Here is a 22,516-nt window from a genome sequence, read left to right as displayed (position 1 = left end):
ACAACGCAAGAAGTTACACTCAAAATCTCATAATCTTAATGACTATATTACACATATAAATGTACAAATAATTTATAAATTTAATATATACAGCTTATATATAGAATAATAAATGATGCACTTTATATTGTGTACATATTTGTAATATTTAAATTTCCATTTTAACTTATTTAATAATTTTAATTAATCATAATTAATAAAGTTTTACTTAATTTCAATTAACAAAATTTTATAATTATTATTGCATATTTTTTGAAGTAACTATTGCATATTGTTTAAAATGACTAGTGCATATTGTTTAAAATAACTATTGCATATTGTTTAGAATAACTATTGTATATTGTTAGAAATACTGAAGGAATTGCGCAGTCCGTATCACGCATTAAGCCCATTTTTCACAAAACCACATCGGTATACTTTTTGTGCTAGGTGAGCTACAAATTCTAACATATGGAAAAATACATTGATGTACTATAATAAAACAGTTTAGTAAGCTAAGAGAGCGAGTAGCAAATTCCAATCTAAATTGTTTACCAAATCAAGAACGCAAACGTAAGCTTCTTTAATTAATTACATCTATAATGGATCAAAGGATATTAGCGCTTAACGCTAATTCGCATAAGTCGAAGAATGGTAGCATTTAATGCTAATTGAAAATGAAATACGATAGAGACAACATTCACTAAGACCGTAATGGACAGAACAAATTATTAAGAACTAAATAGTTTATCGTTCGTAAATGAAGATCCCGTTACCAGTTACATTAGATGGAAATAATGAAATCCTTAAGGAACATTAAAATATATAGAAAAAGTACGTACGATATGTTTTTATTATATGCAATTGACAAATTAAATTAAACTAACCAGTTCAACATAGCCGATGCTGCCACCGTTCACAAACGTCGCGTGTAATCGCATGTTGTCTTGGTCGTACCTCCAAATTGCACGAAATGCACAACACATTATCCATTTTGAAATAATAGAACCAGACATTTGAGCTCCATTTTATATACTGTGATAATTCACAGTTAGGTTATTCCGAACATATCAAACAAAAAAGTGTTACCGAAATATAAAAGACGGCGCTCTTTAACTTGTAAGCGTATTTGTAACAAAGGCCAGTAATATTCCCTAATTGCTTATTATATTAATTAATGATGAAATCTAAGGTACAAACTTGCTTACATGTGTGAAAAATCAAAACGGCGCTCTTTAACTTGTAAGCGTGTTTGTAACAAAGGCCAGTTATTTTCACTAATTGCTTACTATATTAATTAATGAAAACTTAAGGTTCAAACTTGCTTATATGTGTGAACAATCAACTGTTCATACCCCGATATGCACATGATAATATAGGGCGAACGAACCCAGGGCGAACGGACCCAGGGCGAACGTGTAACTAGGGCGAACGGACCCGATACCGAAAGGCGGCATTGTTTAATGTGGTTGTTAATTGACTTTAATCTACAACGTCATTATTTCCCGCTGCGTAAGGGCAAAGGATAGTTGTTCACACATCTGAAGTCCAACATCGGTGAGTAAAAAATTAAACACTAAGATCACGAGTGAAATGTGTGTAGCAGCGAAACAAGTGTGTAACTAATGTGTGACTGTCCGGATTTTAAGTTGACGATCTACCGGTACTGTTTTGTTGTATTTGTTTTATTGTGATTGGTTGTATGTATTGTGAATTGATTTGAGTTGACGATCTAACGGTACTGTATTGTTGTATTTTTTATTATATAAATGTTATAAATGAATAAAGGCGTATCAACAACTACGCGTTACACACCGGTCTTCATAACAATAACGCAGTGACGTCACCATCTATGTTTAGAACGCTTACACTGAAAACACGTGGCTTGTATTTAGTAACGGAAGTAGTAATGTTGAATTTGACGTTAATAGATCAAGTGTATTTCGGATAGGCTTTCGAACTTTTGCAATTAACGATGCGAAACAAAAAAAAAACGTACCAAAAATGCATATGTATATAAATATCGCTACATTTTATACATGTCCCGGAAAATCGGCAAAAGTCCCGGACAATTTAACTCAATGTCCCGGAGTTGGTCTAAAAAATTATGGCATGTATGTGTTTAGTTGTTAGCAACCTTTACATTTGAACCATGTCCCTTGAAAATCCTTAAAATGGTATAGGAGTAGAAGCACAAACATGAAATGGAAGCTCTAAAATTTGACCTTTATGTGTGACTTTAACATAACCAACTCATGCATTCTCAAAATCAACATTATAACCTTAACATTTATGCCAAATTGCATAACAATCCGTCAAAATGTTTATTATATATGGAGAGGACCTAAAAATATAACTTTCAGACAAACAGACCAAATGAACGTATATAATCTCCCTGTTGCTTCACAGCAAATCATTGAAAACAAATTAAACAATGTGTTTCTTAAAATGCTGCTCAAGTTCAATACCAAATTAAGAACAAATACTTTCAAACAGAAATCCAACTTATGTTATTGGTCAAATCAAATTTACATGATAACAGATTGAAAGCTACCAATATAGTTGAAACAAAAAAATGATTGAATCAATTCATGTAAATGTTGATTGGCAAATTTGATTGATTAAATTTGAAGCTTGATGCTACCAATATAAAAAAACAGGTATAAAATTAAACAATATTCATGAAGTCTGAACTCAATCCTAAGATAATATTTCAACCAATGTGTTTGTTTCTGTGTTTTTTCTTATCATTTAAGAACCATATTTAAAAACAAAAACAAAACAAGAGATGTGTTTGTCAGAAACACAATGCCCCCTAATGTGTGGCTTTGAATTTTTTGTTTGACCTTTGACCTTGAAGGATGACCTTGACCTTTCACCACGCAACATTAACCAATGTTAAAGTTTTGGGACAGAATGACAGACAGACAGACAGACAGACAGACAGACAGACAGACAGACAGACAGACAGACAGACAGACAGACAGACAGACAGACAGACAGACAGACAGACAGACAGACAGACAGACAGACAGACAGACAGACAGACAGACAGACACCAAAAGCAATATGCCCCCGATCCAATAAAAACACTGAAATTGCCTATGAAAATAAAAGAACACACATATACTATAGTTAAATCAATTCCTGCTGTAGTGAAATATCATAATGCATATATTATTGAAGTGTAAAAAACAAATTCACAGACAAAAGCATGCAACAATGAAAAAATATTAAATATCATCTAAAACCAGAAAATGTAAGGAGGTGATTCATAAGAATAAATAAACTGAGACAACTGGCAATACTGATGATAAATTAGATCAAATTTAAAAAAGAAGAAGAAATATTGACATACACTGAACAGTTATATCTTGCTTACTGCAAGCAGACTCGTCCATGACTACATGTGGGCTCAAAGGTAAAGAGAAAAAGTTTTGTGAAACATATTTATTGGCACAGATGGAAACAAGATATGTGTTTGTCAAAAACACAATGCCCCCTACTGCTCCTCTTTGAAGCCATATAGTTGACCTTTGACCTTGAAGGGTGACCTTGACCTTTCACCACTCAAAATGTGCAGCTGAATGAGATACACATGCATGCCAAATATCAAGTTGCTATCTTCAATATTGCAAAAGTTATGGGCAATGTTTAAGTTTTCGGACGGACGGACAGACAGACTGATTGACAGACGGACGGACTGACGGACAGTTAAACTGCTATATGTCACCCTACCGGGGGCAAAAAAAACAACAAAGAATTAAATATCAAATCAACCCAGGTAGTTTTCTATATTTGAAGACGAAAGGACATACCACTACACAGTTTTGCTAAGATCTTGAAGACAATAAGCATTATTGTTGTCTCTATTGATTTCAAATAATTTCTTGTTCATTTAGAAAGACCTGTCAACCAAATTCTACCAGCAATTTGCTAAGCATCTGCTGAGGCATTTCTACTCCTCCTGTATTTGCATAGACACAACATAATTCATTTGAATCCTATTAGATGATTGAAGTGCACCTTACCGCCCATTAATATTTTTAGAAACACGCTAACACAATTCAAACAATTCAATACTGTTTTAGTGTAATTTGGGACAATCATCCAACCAGTTTTGTAACGAGAAATAAAGAAACTTAATTCGGCTGAAATATCATTAAAACAAATTTTCCAAGCATGTCTCATGATGAATTGTTAAAACAAGGCCGGAGGTCCACAGTCGCTCAACTGAGCCTTCAGGGAACTGAACTGCTCTCAGCAACTTTTAGCTGTTTCTGATACTATTTTCAAACTTAGCCAAAATATCAACTAGAGAGTTAACAAGGTTTTACTATATCCATATAAGGAAAACCCAGCCCCCTGGCAGACATGTTTTTCAACGGACTAGAAGCATTTTTCAAACTCAACCAAGATATTATTAAAATAAATATGAGATTGCTCATAAGGTTTTACTATTGCCATATAAGGAAAACTGCCCTTCCTCCTGGCCATGTCTTTCAATAGACGAGGACCATTTTTAAACTTGGCTCAGATATCATTGGAACACATGTTCTGGCCAAGTTTCATGATGATTTGGCAAAAAAGTGTGACTTCTAGAGAATTGACGAGGTTTTATTATAGCCTTATAAGGAAAACTGCCCAAGATCTTGGCTGCCATGTTTTTCAACTGACCACAACCATTTTCCAATGCAGCTGGGGTATGATGATAACAAGTATTCTAATAACAATTCATGGAAACTTGGATAAAATATTACTAGAGTTTTCACAAGGTTTTACAATAGCCAAACAAGAGCTGTCACCATAGGATGACTTGTGCCCCCTATAAACGCTTGATAGAAGTTATGGGCTTTTTTCGAAACCTAAATGCAGATTTCCAAACCTAAACGCGGACCCTAAGTTCAAGGTCAAGGTCACAGGGGTCAAACTTTGTGTGCGTATGGAAAGGCCTTGTCCATATACACATGCATAACAAATATGAAGGTTATATCTCAAGGGACATAGAAGTTATGAACATTTTTCAAAACCTAAACGCAGATTTCGAAAACTAAACGCGAAACCATAACTTCAAGGTCAAGGTCACAGGGGTTAACATTTTTGTGCGTACGGAAAGGCCTTGTTCATATATACATGCATACCAAATATGAAGGTTATATCTCAAGGGACAAAGGAGTTATGAGCATTTTTCTAAACCTAAACGCAGATTTCGAAACCTAAACGCAGAACCTAAGTTCAAGGTCAAGGTCACAGGGGTAAAAATTTGTGTGCGTAAGGAAAAGCCTTGTTCATATACACATGCATACCAAATATGAAGGTTTTATCTCAAGGGACATAGAGGTTACAATGTATGAGCATTTTACGAAACCTAAACGCAGATTTCGAAACCTAAACGCGGACCCTAAGTTCAAGGTCAAGGTAACAGGGGTCAAAATTTTTGTGGGCATGGAAAGGCCTTTTCCATATACACATTCATACCAAATATGAAGGTTATATCTCAAGGGATATAGAAGTTATGAGCATTTTTTGAAACCTTAACGCAATGTGTGACGGAAAGACAGACAGATGGACAAACAGTTGGACAGACGGACAGTCTGATCACTATATGCCCCTTTTTCTTCGAAAGCGGGCATACAAAAGAGAAAACTGACCAAGCCCTTGCCGTCCATGTTTTTGAATGGAACAAAACCATTTTCTAACTCCGTCGAAATATTGTTCAAACAGATGTTGTGAGCAAGTTTCATAATTATTCAGCAATAACTGTGACTTTTATACTGTTAACAAGCTTTCTCTTTATATTGACCTACACACTCGACCTAGTTTTTAACCCTACACAACAATTTGGCATTAACTGTGGCCTCTTAAGCCTTCACTGGGTAAATGTTGAGGACTTCAAATGCAGGACTGATGACAAAAGACGACCACAAAACCATACCATGAGAATTTTGTGCTCTGGTGAGCTTGAAAACACAGGTGTACAAATGTGTGTCAACAAAAATGTATGTGCTATAGAATATTATATCTTCTGGTGATGTTAAGAGAATCCCATATTTGACAATATTGAAGATTAATATAAGCACATGTCAGCATTATTCTTTTATATGTATGCAATGGAAACATATCCAAAATAATGACACAACGATGGTCCAGCCTTAACATATTTTGTACTTAGGACACACATATATGCAAATACAAAAACTAAACCAACTGAAAAATAACATATTTGTTTGCTACACGGTTTATGACCACAAACTAATACCATTTGTTTTTATATCACATATTAAGGAAAATCATCCTATTTTTATCTTCAGGTGTTGCTACAATAGTTACCCATGGCAACGGTCATGTAGAGGTCAACTGGAGGTCATGAATGCTAACACTTCAGTAAGTTATTGATGATCATCCTCTGTTTACCTGGTAACTGTTTCATCTCCAGTAGAAAATCTGAGCTATCTGAAACAGATCTTGCAACTGAGAGTGTAACCCTTTACCACTAAGATACTGTAAAACCATTAAATTTCGTGTGGTACAAATTTTCGTGGATTTCGTTGTTCCGCTGAACCACAAATTCAAGTACGAACGATTATTTTTACATTTTCAATCCGAAATTGGTCCTTTCCGAATGTCCTTGCCGACATTCTCTATCGTTTTCGGTTATCTGAGATATTTGATTGAGATATGCTAGGTAATACAATATGTTGTTTTCTTGATAAGCGTTTGGGTAATAATACTTTTTAAATCAACACTGAATTTAAACTGTACATCAACGATTGTTCTCTTTTACGTGACGTCATCAAATTAACCGTTTGCAGATTTATCACATATGTCAATTAGTGCCAATTAAAGTTAAAAGAGACATGACGGTTTTCACACGTGTATTTTGGGGACCTTATTACTCAATTGTTACTACTAGGGTACAGATTGCGCAGAGAATTGCAAATATTGTCAAAACAACATTGATGTCAATTAGCGAGCTGGGACCCACAAGATCGCCGCTTATTCGCTCTTATCGGCAATTATTGTAAACACTTTCATGCTTCAGTGCACATTAATCATAAGCCTTGCTGTCAACACAAGTTAGCAGATTACTAGTATTATTCGTTATTACTCTGGTTGTTTTAAGAAAAGTTTAATTATTATGACTGTCAATCTTCCCCGAAAATTTGAAATACACGAAAATACGTGTCAACAAATTATTTGTTTTTATTAAACCACGAAATTTCATACCGACAAATTTCTATACGTTTACAGTACGTTATTTGATGCATTTGAAGTCCCTTAGAAAGTTACATTTAATTTAAGACCTTTCTTACTAAATTCAAGTTTTCAAGGCTTCATTTCCAACCCTAAGTTACTGATGAGCAGCAAACAGCATAAAACCTGAACAGACTGCGAGTTACTCGCAGGCTGTTCTGGTTTTATGCTGATTGCAAAAGCCATTTTCACTTTGCTTCTTATGGCAGACAAGTTTAAACGGCGATTTCAACTAAAGGACTTTACCATGTTTAGACTTGTTAAGGCAATGCAGTTGACTCTGTAAACTGGTAAGAGATACAACTGGTTAATGATATGATACACACATATTAACCATGAGAGATACAACTGGTTAATAATATGATATACACATAAACCATGTTTACAGATAACAAAAATATTAATTTGTTTAATACAAAAATAATCTAATAATGTCAACAAAAAGTAAAAACAAAATATGCCTGAAGGAAACAAATAATATTTCTTAATTAATACTTGACAACCTTTGGTCATACAATGTGTTATGTGTACTCTACACACAAAAGACATAACCATTACTTACTTGATTTTTGAAGTGTGTTAAGGAAGTTGGTAAAAACACTTCCAAATGCTGACTGACTCTGAAATTTGAATAGCAAACTTTACATGCAAATAAACGTTTAGTGAAATTTAACCTACAAATTAAGCTTCCTACAGATAAAAGCTATGATGAAAGGATATTTTGGTGGAACATCTTGGTAACATAATGGTAACTAGTGACTTGGTAATATACCATTAACAAGCTAAATCAAATCCTTTATATTATGGTTTATTCAAAACCTATAGAGGTATTTAACAATTAAAAAGAAAAAAAAAACACAATGTAAAAACAAATTGCTAGATTTGACAGAGTAACATGGTACCTCTTAGAGGGGAAAAACCACTAATTAACAAAACTGACAAGGAAAAAAATCATGTCTGACCCTCCTCCAACTTAACTCCTATCCCCTCACCTTCACTATCTTACCCTTCTTTCACTCAGCACTGAGGAGCTCTGCTGCCCCGCGCTGTCTGACCCCCACCGACTCTTGTCCTCCAACCCCTCCCACTCACCTCATCCTCATCATCCCAGCTGTCCAAGTCTGAGGAGCTCTCCTGCCCCGCGCTGTCTAACCCAAACCGACTCTTGTCCTCCAACCCCTCCCACTCACCTCATCCTCATCATCCCAGCTGTCCCAGTCTGAGGAGCTCTCCTCCCCCTCGCTGTCTGACCCTCCTCCTCCACGTGGTGTGCTGCCCCCATCCCCACCCTCCCGGGCCCCACTCTGATGACTAAGGGAGCTCAGCCGACCTGTTAGGCTGCCACTGTTGTTACTGGTGTTCAGGGTCAAACTCTCTGGAAACCTGGAGCCTGGGGAACCTATAAAAACATGACTTTGTAAGGTGTGCCTATTTTCCACAGCAGAATTATGATGTCAAAAATCTACATTCACAAGATGTTTTATCTCGGGTTATTTTTTTGTATTATTAAACATCACATTGCTTTTCAGTATCATTGGATTGTCATTAATTTGTGTTGATTTTATAGATAACCATATCCACAAATTCCAGATTCCAACAAAGAATCATTACTAATTATTAATTTTTTTAAGACAAAATTACCGTAGGCACAAAAGAAATTTGTGCACAGGCACCTACTGTGTTTGTTTTGCACTCCAGATTTAACTACTATGAGTGAATTATACAGCATTTCCAATAAAACACTAATGAATTGAAGCTGAATAAAACAAGAGCACCGCCTTGCGGGTGCAGACCGCTCATCTATTTTTCTTTTTAAAGGTGTAGGGACCTATCTCAATTTCAAACACAAAGGAGGAAAGGGTGGAGAGGGGTGTATAGTGTGGTGGTGTGGTCATTTATTACATTATCTTCCCAAAATGACAAAAAAAAAAGCAAAAAAAAAAGTTTTTTTTTTTGTTGGGGGGGGGGGGATTCTTGGGTGGGATGGTTGGACAGTATTTCAAAAATAAAACAAGAGCACCGCCTTGCCGGTGCAGACCGCTCATCTATTTTTCTTTTTAAAGGTGAAGGGAACTATCTCAATACTTCAATCAAAAAAGATGGATGGGTGGAGTGGAGAGGGGTGTATAGTGTGGGGGTGTGGTCATTTATTACATTATCTTCCAAAAATAAGAAATAAAAATGCAAAAACAAAATAAAAATATAGGGGGGGGGGGTTCATGGGTAGGATAGTTGTAGGTCTTTCAAAAATAAAATAATAAAAATAAATATTTTTGTTTTTTAACCATGTTTCCAAAACAAGAGGGCCATGGTGGCCCTGTATCGCTCCACTTTTTTTATGCGAAAAAAGCGTGCAATGCGCATGGGTTGAAATGTACTCAAGCATGTGACTTTCTCTTTCTATCACTCATCCCACTGGGCGCTTAAAGTTGGAAGGTTGAGCATTTTTTATATATACGTTACTACAGTGTTAAATAAACAGACTAAAAAGTCCGGGAATTGTTGCACAGGTTCTTTGCTTATAACGTAGTTGTAGGTACATTTATCTCTCCAAAAGATATTGTCGTTCTATCTATTTCACATATTTTTAGATGCTGAAGATCAAATCTACGCATGTTCTACAAGATAAATGAAAGTTCCTTCATTCAATCATGAATCTTTTTCCAAAATTCCAAAAAGTGTTTGTAGGTTTCAAAGTTTCTGTTACTTATATAGTTCATGACATATGCAAAATACCTAATGACGTAGATCACCTGAACTTTACTTCATTCTTGAGGCATTAGTGAGTGTAGCAGGATTGTTAACGTGGTGAAGAAATTGTTAATTGTAAAAAGAAGATATTTGCCTGAGGAAACATAAAGTTACGAGTTTTTCAGGTTCATGAGGTGCCGAAAGGCAGTAGGAATGATAACTTTGTAGAGGTTGTGTGTTAAACAAAGTAAATGTTTATGAGACAAAAAATTGAATTATAATTCATCAAGATGTTGCGATCATGGCAACACTACTTGCATATGGCGTGAGGTTTAAAGAGATATCATGACAAACAATTAGCTTGACCTAACTTTCCTTTACTTTTTCCATCTGACATTGGTTAGCTGTCATGTTTGTTTTTGAAAAATACTAGGATTGCCATATATTGAAATAAGGTATCTGACCTATTCTCTGATAGGTTGCAAGTAATAGACTTAGCGGCAGTCAGTTATAAACAAGGGGATTGTTCACGGCATAGGTAAAATATACTTTTAATAGATACATCTTTTTTAAGTTGGAGTCTTCTTACTTTTTTGCTACTGAATATTAAAATCACTTAATTTCATTGTAACAATTTGTTGTATAGTTTATCTTGAAAAAAAATATTTTTTGCAATCTGTTTATAAATCATAAAATGATGTCATTCAAATATTTTTTTTGATAAATAGGGCCTATAAAAAAAAAAAGAATTTTGAGAATGTTAACATATAACAATAATACTAACCATTTCGTGAAAACAAACAAAATAATACATTTTTTTTATATAAAATGTTATATACAAACATGGTTAATGGACTAAATAAAACTTGAGTGTTCTTCTTGTGTTAATATCTTTCAATATCACACTCAATTTCAATGCTATTTCAATTAACTAAACAGCGTGAAAAACATAATAAAGCAGAATATGCATATGCATACACAGATCCACTATCATATAAATCAAATCATGTTTGTCTATTTCCATGTTCGAAAGATCCTCTTCTAAATTGTTTTACTTCGCGAGTAGACTGAACTCCCAATTTGCAAACAGAAACACAAATTCACTATATACGAAAAACCAAACACATTTTATGAAACCCATTTTATTTGGAAGATTGGTTGTATGACTGTGCCTGTTTGACAGTCCTGTTTGAGTGTCTGTGTGACCGTGCCTGTGTGACTGTGCCTGTGTTACTATGGTTGCGTGACCGTGGTTGTGTGACCATGCCTGAGTGACCATGCCTGTGTGACCGTGGTTGTGTGACTGTGCCAGTGTGACCGTGGTTGTGGGACCGTGCCTGTGTGAACATGGTAGTTTGACAGTGTTTTACCATGTCTGTGCAACCGTGGTTGTTTGACCATGCCTGTGTGACCGTGGTTGTGTGACCATGCCTATGTGAACGTGACTGTGCGACCGTGGTTGTGGGACCGTGCCTGTGTGAACACGGTTGTGTGACCGTGGTTGTGTGACTGTGCCTGTGTGACCGTGTTTGTGTGGCTGTGCCTGTGTGACAGTGCCTTTGTGACCGTGGTTATGGGAATGTGCCTGTGTGGCCATGGTTGTTTGACCGTGGTTGTGTGACTGTGCCTGTGCGACCGTGACTGTGCGACCGTGGTTGTAGGACTGTGCCTGTATGACTGTGGTGGTGCGACTGTGCCTTTGTGACCCTGGTTGTGTGACCATGGTTGTGTAACCGTGACTGTGTGACAGTGGTTGTGGGACTGTGCCTGTGTGACCATGGTTGTGATAGTGCCTGTGTGACTGTGCCTGTGTTACCATGCCTGACTGACCAAGCCTGAGTGACTGTGACCGTGCATGTGTGACTGTGGTTGTGTGACCATGCCTATGTGAGTGTGCCTGTGTGGCTGTGGTTGTGTGACCGTGCCTGTGTGACCATGGTTGTGTGACCGTGGTTGTGTAACTGTGCCTGTGTGACCGTGTTTGTGTTGCTGTGCCTGTGTGACAGAGCCTTTGTGACCGTGTTTGTGGGACTGTGCCTGTGTGGCCATGGTTGTTTGACCGTGGTTGTGTGACTATGCCTATGCGACCGTGACTGTGCGACCGTGGTTGTGGGACTGTGCCTATGACCGTGCCTGTGTGACCCTGGTTGTGTGACCCTAGTTGTGTGACCATGCCTGTGTGACCATGGTTGTTTGACCATGCCTGTGTGACTGTGCCTGTTTGACCATGCCTGTGTGACTGTGGTTGTTTGACCATGCCTGTGTGACCGTGCCTGTGTGACCGTGACCGTGTTTGTGTGACCATGCCTGTGTGGCCGTGCCTGTGTTACCATGCCTGACTGACCAACCTGTGTGACCATGGTTGTTTGACCATCCCTGTGTGACTGTGCCTGTTTGACCGTGCCTGTGTGACTGTGGTTGTTTGACCATGCCTGTGTGACCGTGCCTGTGTGACAGTGACCGTGGTTGTTTGACCATGCCTGTGTGACTGTGCCTGTGTGACCGTGGTTGTTTGACCATGCCTGTGTGACTGTTCCTGTGTGACCGTGGTTGTTTGACCATGCCTGTGTGACAGTGCTTGTAAGTGAATGTGTGTGCTCTACCAACTGAGCAGTGAAGCTTCTACAGACTGGTGCTCTACCAACTGAGCTAATGAGGCTTCTGTAGAGTGTTGTTCGAAACATTTATTTATCTTTAACATTTTATCATAGGAATATACAATTAAAAATATGTTGAGAAGAGTATTTGAACCCATACCTGAAATTTCCTAAGCCTCTCAAGTTTACTGCACTTACCACTGTGCTGTAGAGGCTTCTGCAGTTAGCTTCTCAAAACATTTATTTATCCTTACAAAACAATGTAACAGTTAACAATCAGATGGCTAATTTCTGAATTTATATCTTATTCAATATTATGGTAATTCCATAATCCCAATTTAATCTCCTTACAACCACCAATAACTGTGGTGCAGTGGATAGAGTAGTGGTTAACAAAGCTGATAGGCATGAGTTCAAATGTAGATTAAATGAACTTTAACTTTTCACAATTTTTTAATGAAGTTTTTTACAAATTTTCCGTCTTCATTTTAATAAGGGTGGGACCAGTGTTTGGTAGGTCGATCATTTCTTATTTGATATTCAATTCCTAATTACTCCTCCAGCCTCTGGTAGATATGTATAGTGATGTCAAAAAAGCGCTTCATACACACCTGATTGGTGTATACTGTTTGGGCTGTCCAGTTTGGATGCTGGATTTTACTTTCTACACCCATTATAAACATGATACATAAATTACTATATTTGAGTGTTAAATACTATGTTTTGTGTTCATGAACCTCTTTTTAAATGATGTGTAAATTGTTTGTGTTTATTTATGCCATAAAATAGTTTATGTTGCTAATATTACCGATTAAAATACCGCCTGGATTCGGGGCGGCATGTTTCTATGAAAAATCTTGTTACCAGTTGCAACTCCCAGTGACACGCAGGGTCAATAGCTGTGAGTTGGATAATTGCAACTAGTACTACCTCTAGTTAATATTAACAGACTCCAAGAGCCTTAGATAATTTGTGCCATGATGGCTCTGGGAGTCCATAATTATATACCCCTTCATAAAGACAACCGCAGTTCTCTGCAGCTGATCATTGCACATTCCTAATCAGACGTCTTTGGTGAAAAATTAAGAAAAATGATGAACAAACTTCAAAAACAAATTAAATTTACCTGAATGACACCATCGGAGGTTATCCTTTTCAAGCAACTAAACAACATGACAAAGTTTCAACACACTATTCCTGTTGACATTTTTATGCCCCCTTTCGAAGAAAAGGGGGCATATAGTGATCGGACTGTCCGTCTGTCTGTCCGTTTGTCTGTCTTTCCGTCACGCTTTCCGTTTAGGTTTCGAAAAATGCTCATAACTTCTATGTCCCTTGAGATATAACCTTCATATTTGGTATGCATGTGTATTTGGACAAGGCCTTTCCATACGCACACAAAAATTACCCCTGTGACCTTGACCATGAACATAGGGTCCGCGTTTAGGTTTCGAAATCTGTGTTTAGGTTTCGAAAAATGCTCATTACTTCTATGTCCCTTGAGATATAACCTTCATATTTGGTATGCATGTGTATATGGACAAGGCCTTTCCATACGCACAATTTTTTTACCCCTGTGACCCTGACCTTGAACTTAGGGTCTGCGTTTAGGTTTCAAAATCTGCGTTTAGGTTTCGAAAAATGCTCATAACTTCTACGTCCCTTGAGATATAACCTTCATATTTGGTATGCATGTGTATACGGACAAGGCCTTTCCATACGCACACAAATTTTGACCCCTGTGACCTTGACCTTGAACTTAGGGTCCGCGTTTAGGTTTCGTAATCAGCATTTAGGTTTCGAAAAATGCTCATAACATCTATCAAGCGTTTATAGGGGGCATAAGTCATCCTATGGTGACTGCTCTTGTTATACTGAAATTAAGAACAGAGAAAATATTTAAAAAAAATTGTGGGTCAATGACTTCTCCTCATGAGAACTCATATATTTTAAAATCCTGGCATCATTTTGAATAAATTTGGGCAATAAGTACATTGTTCATTTTTTGTTAAAAATATTGTAAATTTGGAATAAAATTCAGGGGTCTAGCTAGGCTCAAAATTTAGGGAGAATTGGTAACATCTTTGGGAGAAATGGTACATTTGCGTCATAGATTTTAGTTGTACGTATATAAGTGGTTTCTGTTCAGCGTTCAATCAACTCTTCTCAAGGGGGCATAAAAATGTCAACAGGAATAGTGTATTGAAACTTTGTCATGTTGTTTAGTTGCTTGAAAAGGATAACCTCCGATGGTATCATTCAGGTCAATTTAATTTGTTTTTGAAGTTAATTCATCATTTTCCTTAATTTTTCACCAAAGACGTCTGATTAGGAATGCGCAATGATCAGCTGCAGAGAACTGCGGTTGTCTTTATGAAGGGGTATATAATTATGAACTCCAAGAGCCATCATGGCACAAATTATCAAAGGCTCTGGGAGTCCGTTTATATTGACTAGAGGTAGCACTAGTTGCAATCATCCAACTCACAGCTATTGACCCTGCGTGTCACTGGGAGTTGCAACTGGTAACAAGATTTTTCATAGAAACATGCCGTCCCGAATCCAGGCGGTATTTTAATTGGTAATATTAGCAACATAAACTAGTTTATGGCATAAATAAACACAAACAATTTACACATCATTTAAAAAGAGGTTCATGAACACAAAACATAGTATTTAACACTCAAATATAGTAATTTATGTATCACGTTTATAATGGGTGTAGAAAGTAAAATCCAGCATCCAAACTGGACAGCCCAAACAGTATACACAAATCAGGTGTGTATGAAGTGCTTTTTTGACATCACTATACATAACTACCAGAGGCTGGAGGAGTAATTAGGCATTGAATATCAAATAAGAAATGATCCACCTACCAAACACTGGTCCCACCCTTATTAAAATGAAGACGGAAAATTTGTAAAAAACTTCATTAAAAATTATGAAAAGTTAAAGTTCATTCAATCTACATTTGAACTCATGCCTATCAGCTTTGTTAACCACTACTCTATCCACTGCACCACAGTTATTGGTGGTTGTAAGGGGATTAAATTGGGATTATGGAATTACCATAATATTGAATAAGATATAAATTCAGAAATTAGCCATGTGATTGTTTACTGTTACATTGTTTTGTAAGGATAAATAAATGTTTTGAGCAGCTAACTGCAGTAGCCTCTACAGCACAGTGGTAAGTGCAGTAAACTTGAGAGGCTTAGGCAATTTCAGGTATGGGTTCAAATACTGTTCTCAACATATTTTAAATTGTATATTCCTATGATAAAATGTTAAAGATAAATAAATGTTTCGAACAACACTCTACAGAAGCCTCATTAGCTCAGTTGGTAGAGCACCGGTCTGTAGAAGCTTCACTGCTCAGTTGGTAGAGCACACACATTCACTTACAAGCACTGTCACACAGGCATGGTCAAACAACCACGGTCACACAGGCACAGTCACACAGGCATGGTCAAACAACCACGGTTGCACAGACATGGTCACACAGGCACAGTCACACAGGCAGTCACACAACCAGGGTCACACAGGCACGGTCATAGGCACGGTCACTGTCGCATAGGCAGTCACACAACCACATTCAAACAACCATGGCAACACAGGCACAGTCCCACAACCACGGTCACAAATGCACTGTCACACAGGCACAGCCACACAAACACGGTCACACAACCACGGTCACACAACCATGGTCACACAGGCACGGTCCCACAACCACAGCCACAGCCACACAGGCACACTCACATAGGCATGGTAACACAACCACGGTCACACATGCACGGTCACGGTCACTCAGGCTTGGTCAGTCAGGCATGGTAACACAGGCACAGTCACACAGGCACAGCCACACAGGCATGGTCACACAACCACGGTCACGGTCACACAGGCACGGTCACACAGGCACGGTCACACAGGCACAGTCACACAACCATGGTCACACAGGCACAGTCGCACAGGCACAGTCCCACAACCACTGTCACACAGTCACGGTTACACAACCATGGTCACTCAGGCACAGTCACACAACCACAGTCACACAGGCACGGTCACACAGGCACGGTCACACAGGCACAGTCACACAACCATGGTCACACAGGCACAGTCACACAGGCACAGTCCCACAACCACTGTCACACAACCAGGGTCACTCAGGCACAGTCACACAGGCACTGTCACACAACCACAGCCACACAGGCACAGTCCCACAACCACTGTCACACAACCAGGGTCACTCAGGCACGGTCACTCATGCATGGTCACACAACCACAGTCACACAGGCTCAGTCACACAACCAGGGTCACACAGGCACGGTCATAGGCACGGTCCCACAACCACGGTCGCACAGTCACAGTCGCACAGGCACAGTCACACAACCACGGTCAAACAACCATGGCCACACAGGCACAGTCCCACAACCACGGTCACAAAGGCACTGTCACACAACCACGGTCACACATTCACGGTCACGGTCACTTAGGCATGGTCACACAGGCACAGCCCCACAGGCATGGTCACACAACCATGGTCACTGTCAAACAGGCACGGTCACACAGGCATGGTCACACAGGCACGGTCACACAACCATGGTTACACAGGCACGGTCACACAGGCATGGTCAAACAACCACGGTCAAACAACCACGGTCACACAACCACGGTCACACAGGCATGGTCACACAGGCACAGTCACACAGGCATGGTCAAACAGGCACAGTCACACAACCAGGGTCACACAACCACGGTCACAAAGGCACAGCCACACAAACACGGTCACAGTCACACAACCACGGTCACACAACCATGGTCACACAGGCACGGTCCCACAACCACTGGTCACACAGTCACGGTCACACAACCACGGTCACACAACCACAGCCACACAGGCATGGTCACACAACCACGGTCATGGTCACTCAGGCATGGTCACACAGACACAGTCACACAACCATGGGTCACACAGACACAGTTACACAACCATGGTCACACAACCAGTCACACAACAACGGTCACACAGGCACAGTCACACAACCATGGTCACTCAGGCACTCAAACAGGACTGTCAAACAGACACAGTCATACAACCAAGGTCCCACAGGCACGGTCACACAAACAACCTGTCAATAATATCAACTAGGTCAATAACTACAAACACAACATTAACAACAACAGTTCATAACCAAGTGTGAAATGTGTACAGAATAATTCATAGTCATTAAAAACATTTTCCATATTACCATTATTTTTGTATAAAAATGTGTACACAAAAGGTTTTAAAATATAATATAATGTGCTGAATGCAATGTGATTTTTCGAAAAGAATTAAGTGCTTTCTGACAAAAATTTAACATAAAATTCAGCCAAACTGGTATCTCAAAGTCACACACAAAAAAAGCACACATATCCGCTTATTTAAAGTCAACATAAAATTGGCAAACAAGTTTTATTTTATAAAAAGATGATAATATTCTGTTTTCAAGTCTCCACTCTGTGCATTTATTTAAATGAATTACTTGTTCTTCACGAAATATGCATGAGTTTGAAAGATGACACATAATAGGTAGATTAAATTAGCTTTAATTTCAATGTTGGCAGGTCCAGGGCTTTTTTTCCTTCTGTGATAATGGCCGTTTTTCACAATTTTGGGAAATTTGCAACTCAAAATTTTCACAATATCAAGAAGTTTGCGACTCAATTTTTCACAATTTCATTAAAGTTTGGGACTCGTTTTTTCACAAAATGGGGGGGGGGGGTGCCAAGGCCGCTTCACAAAAACAGGAAAAAAAGCCTGAGGTCTACCTTACAGAAATGAAAAGCCGCTACCTTTTCTTGTAACCACAACTACTAGCCAGAAAGTAGCCAATAATTTGCGAGTGTTCCAAGTATGAAAGCAATATCTATGATACTTTAGGGGTAAAGTGGACCAAAACACAAAACTTAACCAAATTTTCAATTTTCTAAGTATAAAGGGCCCATAATTCCGTCCAAATGCCAGTCAGAGTTACATAACTTTGCCTGCACAGTCCCCATATAATAGTTAATAAGTGTTGCAAGTATGAAAGCAATAGCTTTGATACTGTAGGAATAAAGTGGACCTAAACACAAAACTTAACCAAAATTTTCAATTTTCTAAGTATAAAAAGGGCACATAATTCTGTCAAAATGCAAGCCAGAGTTATCTAACTTTGCCTGCCCAGTCTCCTCATGATAGTAAGTAAGTTTACCAAGTTTGAATGCAATAGCATTGATACTTTATGAGAAAAGTGGACCTAAATGCAAAACTTAACTGGACGCTGACGCCGACGCCAAGGTGATGACAATAGCTCATAACTTTAAAAAAAAAAAATAGATGAGCTAAAAAATGTTAACATTGTTAAAGCAGATTGGTCAGGAAAAGCGCAAATTGTTGTTCAGTATTCTTCATACCCTGTGTGTTTATTGGGTTTTTCAGGAATTTCGTTTCTTGATCCACCAAAACAGGGCAGATTGAACAATACATTTTTATCAATATCAGATTGAAAGTGTTCCTTTTGCAGAAAAAGAAAAACATATTGATATGTCATAACAATTAATGACTTTATTGGCATGTGATTAACAGAGCCCATCTCTTGTAATGACTCCCTCGCCTAAATTACCGCAGAAACATGTTACAAACACATCAGCGTACAACCAAGGCAAATTTCCAAATATTTTTAATTTTAAAATTACAGAAATACAGATGTCTATAAACAGTGCATAAAAAAAAAAAAACTTAATTGTGTTAATAAAAACATAAATGAATTTGTAGTATATAGCAAGATTCATGTTTATATCTCTTTAATAATTTTTATGTCCCCCACAACTATAGTGGGGGACATATTGTTTTTGCCCTGTTTGTTGGTCTGTCTGTTGGTTGGTTTGTTTGCTCCAACTTAAACATTTTGCAATAACTTTTGCTATATTGAAGATAGCAACTTAATATTTGGCATGCATGTCTATCTCATGAACCTGCACATTTTAATTGGTTAAAGGTCAAGGTCACCCTTCAAGGTCAAAAATAAAATCAAAGCGGCGCAGAAGGGGACATAGTGTTTCTGACAAACACATTTCTTGTTCAATTTGCTTTCCCATGTCCCCATCCCATACACCTATCCTGCATAGGTCAAAAATAAAATCAAAGCGGCGCAGAAGGGGACATAGTGTTTCTGACAAACACATTTCTTGTTCAATTTGCTTTCCCATGTCCCCATCCCATACACCTATCCTGCATAGTTTTCAAACTCGATTCCTTTGGAATAATCTTTATAATACTCCCTGTGTGTTTACTGAACTTCGAACCTCCCAGTCAAAAGGCAATCACAATACCCATTATGCCTCTGCCACCTTTAAAACATTTAAACAAAACGGCTACAAGCTAGTTTTTTGCTAGCTTGACAGAAAGAACAATGCTGATTGGACTTGTGTACATCAAACAAGGTTACCAGGCACATGTGTCAGCTCTTCCTCTGAGTCCGTGCTCTCACTCTGTGGAGATTCGTTTGGTATGTCATTGGAGAGCAGCAGCAGGTCCTCTTCGGCCCCGCCCACCCGGTCACATGGTTGGTCCACGCTGAACTCCACTGTCTGGGAAATAAATAACAGCGGTCAATGACATGTCCTGTCTTCTTAGTTATTATTGAAGCCTCTTTTTTAGAAAACTGCATGTCCCAGATTAGCCTGTGCAGTTAGCCTAACCTCACTTTCCTACTAAACTGGATTTTCTTTAGAACAGACTTCTTTCAAAAGGAAAATTCCATTCAAGCTGAAAGTGTCGTGAACTGCACAGGCTTATCTGGGATGACACGTATCACACATGCCTTCAGTCCGGTTTTCCCAGCAAGCAGCTCTACATAAAGTCATGAGGGTCAAGATGACTCTGAAGCACTCATCTAAGCTTAGGGTACGGCAGTTTTCAAGTACTTGACCTGATGACCTGGTGACCTATTTTCCAACCCCACTTGACCCAAATTCACACATTGCCTTGATATGGTCAAAATAAACGTTCTGTCTATGTTTCATCACCATTGAATCCTAAATGTTGCTTTAAGAAATGTAGGAACTTTTTTTGAAAGATTTGACCTAGTGACCAAATTATCTGGCTCACGTGATCCAGATTGGAACATTATATTGTCAATATATACATTGTTACCCAATTTCATCAAGATTCTGTCATAATATTGCTTACAGTGGTAACAAGCTTCGTCTCAGGTTTGACCTGGTGACCTTGTTTTTGGCACACTTAACCAAGATTTAAATCGGCATATATATTGTCAAGACAAACGTTTTGACCAAGTTTCATCAAGATTGTGGCCTCTATACTGATTCTAAGGTTTGTCTCATATTTGACACAGTGACCTAGTTTTTGTAAGCAAATGACCGAAATTCAAGCTTTGTCTTGATTGTGTTAATATATAAATTCTGACCAAAGCACATCAAGATTTGAGCTATAAATTAAGTATCAATAAAGATTCTTCAAAGATTTGACCTGTAGGCTTTATTTCAGGATAAAAGTTATCCAGTTTCGAATATGTAAATAGAGGAGCGCATCGTCAATAAATACTATCTGACAAAATTTCATCAAGAATGTGAGATAAGTGTGGCTTCCAAAAAAGGTTACTTGTTTTGTGTAGGTTACTAACATTTGACCTGATAACCTAGTGTTTGGACGCGCATGACAAAGATTCAAACTCTTGACTAGATATTATCAAATTAAACATCCACTCATTTTCAACAAGATTGTGGAAACAAGAGAGTCAAAGGCCCCAAGATACTCACCCGTGACACTTAAGGAACATTACTGTTCTGAGCAGGTACTGTTCACAAGCTTTCTAATAAGATTGGAAGGAAAACTGTCAAAAAACACTTGGCAGCCAGATATATACAATTATGATTTGCCCTGAGCAAGTTCCACAATGAGTGGGTAAAAATGTGACTTCTTTGGCAACATAAGTAACCTCTGCCTGAAGGCAGCCATGTTTTTCACTAGACAAAAACAATATTTCTAACTAAAGGCAACTGGGATGTTGCATAATACACAACGTAACTTGTCACATACCTCATTGATACGAGCGGCAATGCCTGAGAGCAGGATGGCAAGGTGCTGGGAGAGACTGACAGGGGCACATAACTCCTCATAGACCACCAGGATCTTCTGGACATGTGGTATGTCCACACTCTGTTGGGGGGCAGTGAAAATAGGAGTTTACTTAGTCAAAATAAGTTGAAGAATTAAGAGTTTCAATGATTTGGAAACACGGTTTTAAAAATAAATGCTTACAATTTTACAATTTATGTAATTTTCTGCTGTTTAAAGACAAATAATCTAATACTCAGCATGCATTTTTTATGGGCAGTATGGCATATAAAATCTCACAGAGATAAAAGGAATAAACCTGCTTTAGATACATAATTGTTATTATGTTGGAATGAATGAATGCAGCATATTTTAAGATAATATGGCTTTTGTTTCTCTGATATATAGAACTTTGATAGTTTTAACAATTGAATATGAAAATTAGATCCAAGTTGTCTTTGAAATGTCAGTAACATGATTGTGTTTTCTGGTACAATTAAATGAATTATCAAACCTTCGAAAAGAATATGGAATGTTCTGCAAAAGACAAAAAGTTAATCAAACTTGAAGAAATAGATTCGTTCACAACACATGTTTTGACACAAACAAAGTACTATACATTGGACAACAAGACAAAGGGACATAATGCAGCCCAAACTGATTGTAATTAAAATTCCTTTCTTCAGGATCATAGGCACAATAAGGTCATTAGACTATGAGAGATTCTCCAAGTAGTTAAAGAGAAGTTAGAAAACACAACTTTAGGACCTTACATTCTATAGTGAAAACACAGACTAAGGGTATAATACTTGAATGATAGTTGAAAATACAAAATTTCGGGACTATGTATTTTATTGAGACAAACAAGACAAAGGGCTCTACTTTTCCCAAA

The 22,516-nt window shown here is 38.0% G+C and overlaps 1 protein-coding gene across 6 annotated transcripts in view; it reads right to left on the bottom strand.

The window, feature by feature from the left end:
- Positions 1–22,516, bottom strand: part of LOC127845146 (uncharacterized) — a 226,638-nt gene that overhangs the window by 147,656 nt on the left and 56,466 nt on the right. For 3 of the 6 annotated variants that reach the window (XM_052375869.1, XM_052375873.1, XM_052375872.1), the window contains 4 exons: positions 21,607–21,726; positions 19,994–20,135; positions 8,424–8,632; positions 7,796–7,853 (listed from right to left, as the gene is read on the bottom strand). In XM_052375869.1, the coding sequence (XP_052231829.1) occupies positions 7,796–7,853; positions 8,424–8,632; positions 19,994–20,135; positions 21,607–21,726 (529 nt within the window). Of the gene's footprint in view, positions 1–5,795; positions 6,433–7,795; positions 7,854–8,423; positions 8,633–19,993; positions 20,136–21,606; positions 21,727–22,516 lie in introns of all 6 variants that reach the window. The other 3 variants (XR_008033077.1, XM_052375871.1, XM_052375870.1) reach the window with 3 other exon arrangements.

The sequence above is a fragment of the Dreissena polymorpha genome, chromosome 9 (assembly GCF_020536995.1).
Source record: "Dreissena polymorpha isolate Duluth1 chromosome 9, UMN_Dpol_1.0, whole genome shotgun sequence".
Taxonomy (NCBI): domain Eukaryota; kingdom Metazoa; phylum Mollusca; class Bivalvia; order Myida; family Dreissenidae; genus Dreissena; species Dreissena polymorpha.
The sequence above is the reverse complement of the archived record's forward strand: the minus strand, read 5'-3'. Positions and strand labels throughout refer to the sequence as shown.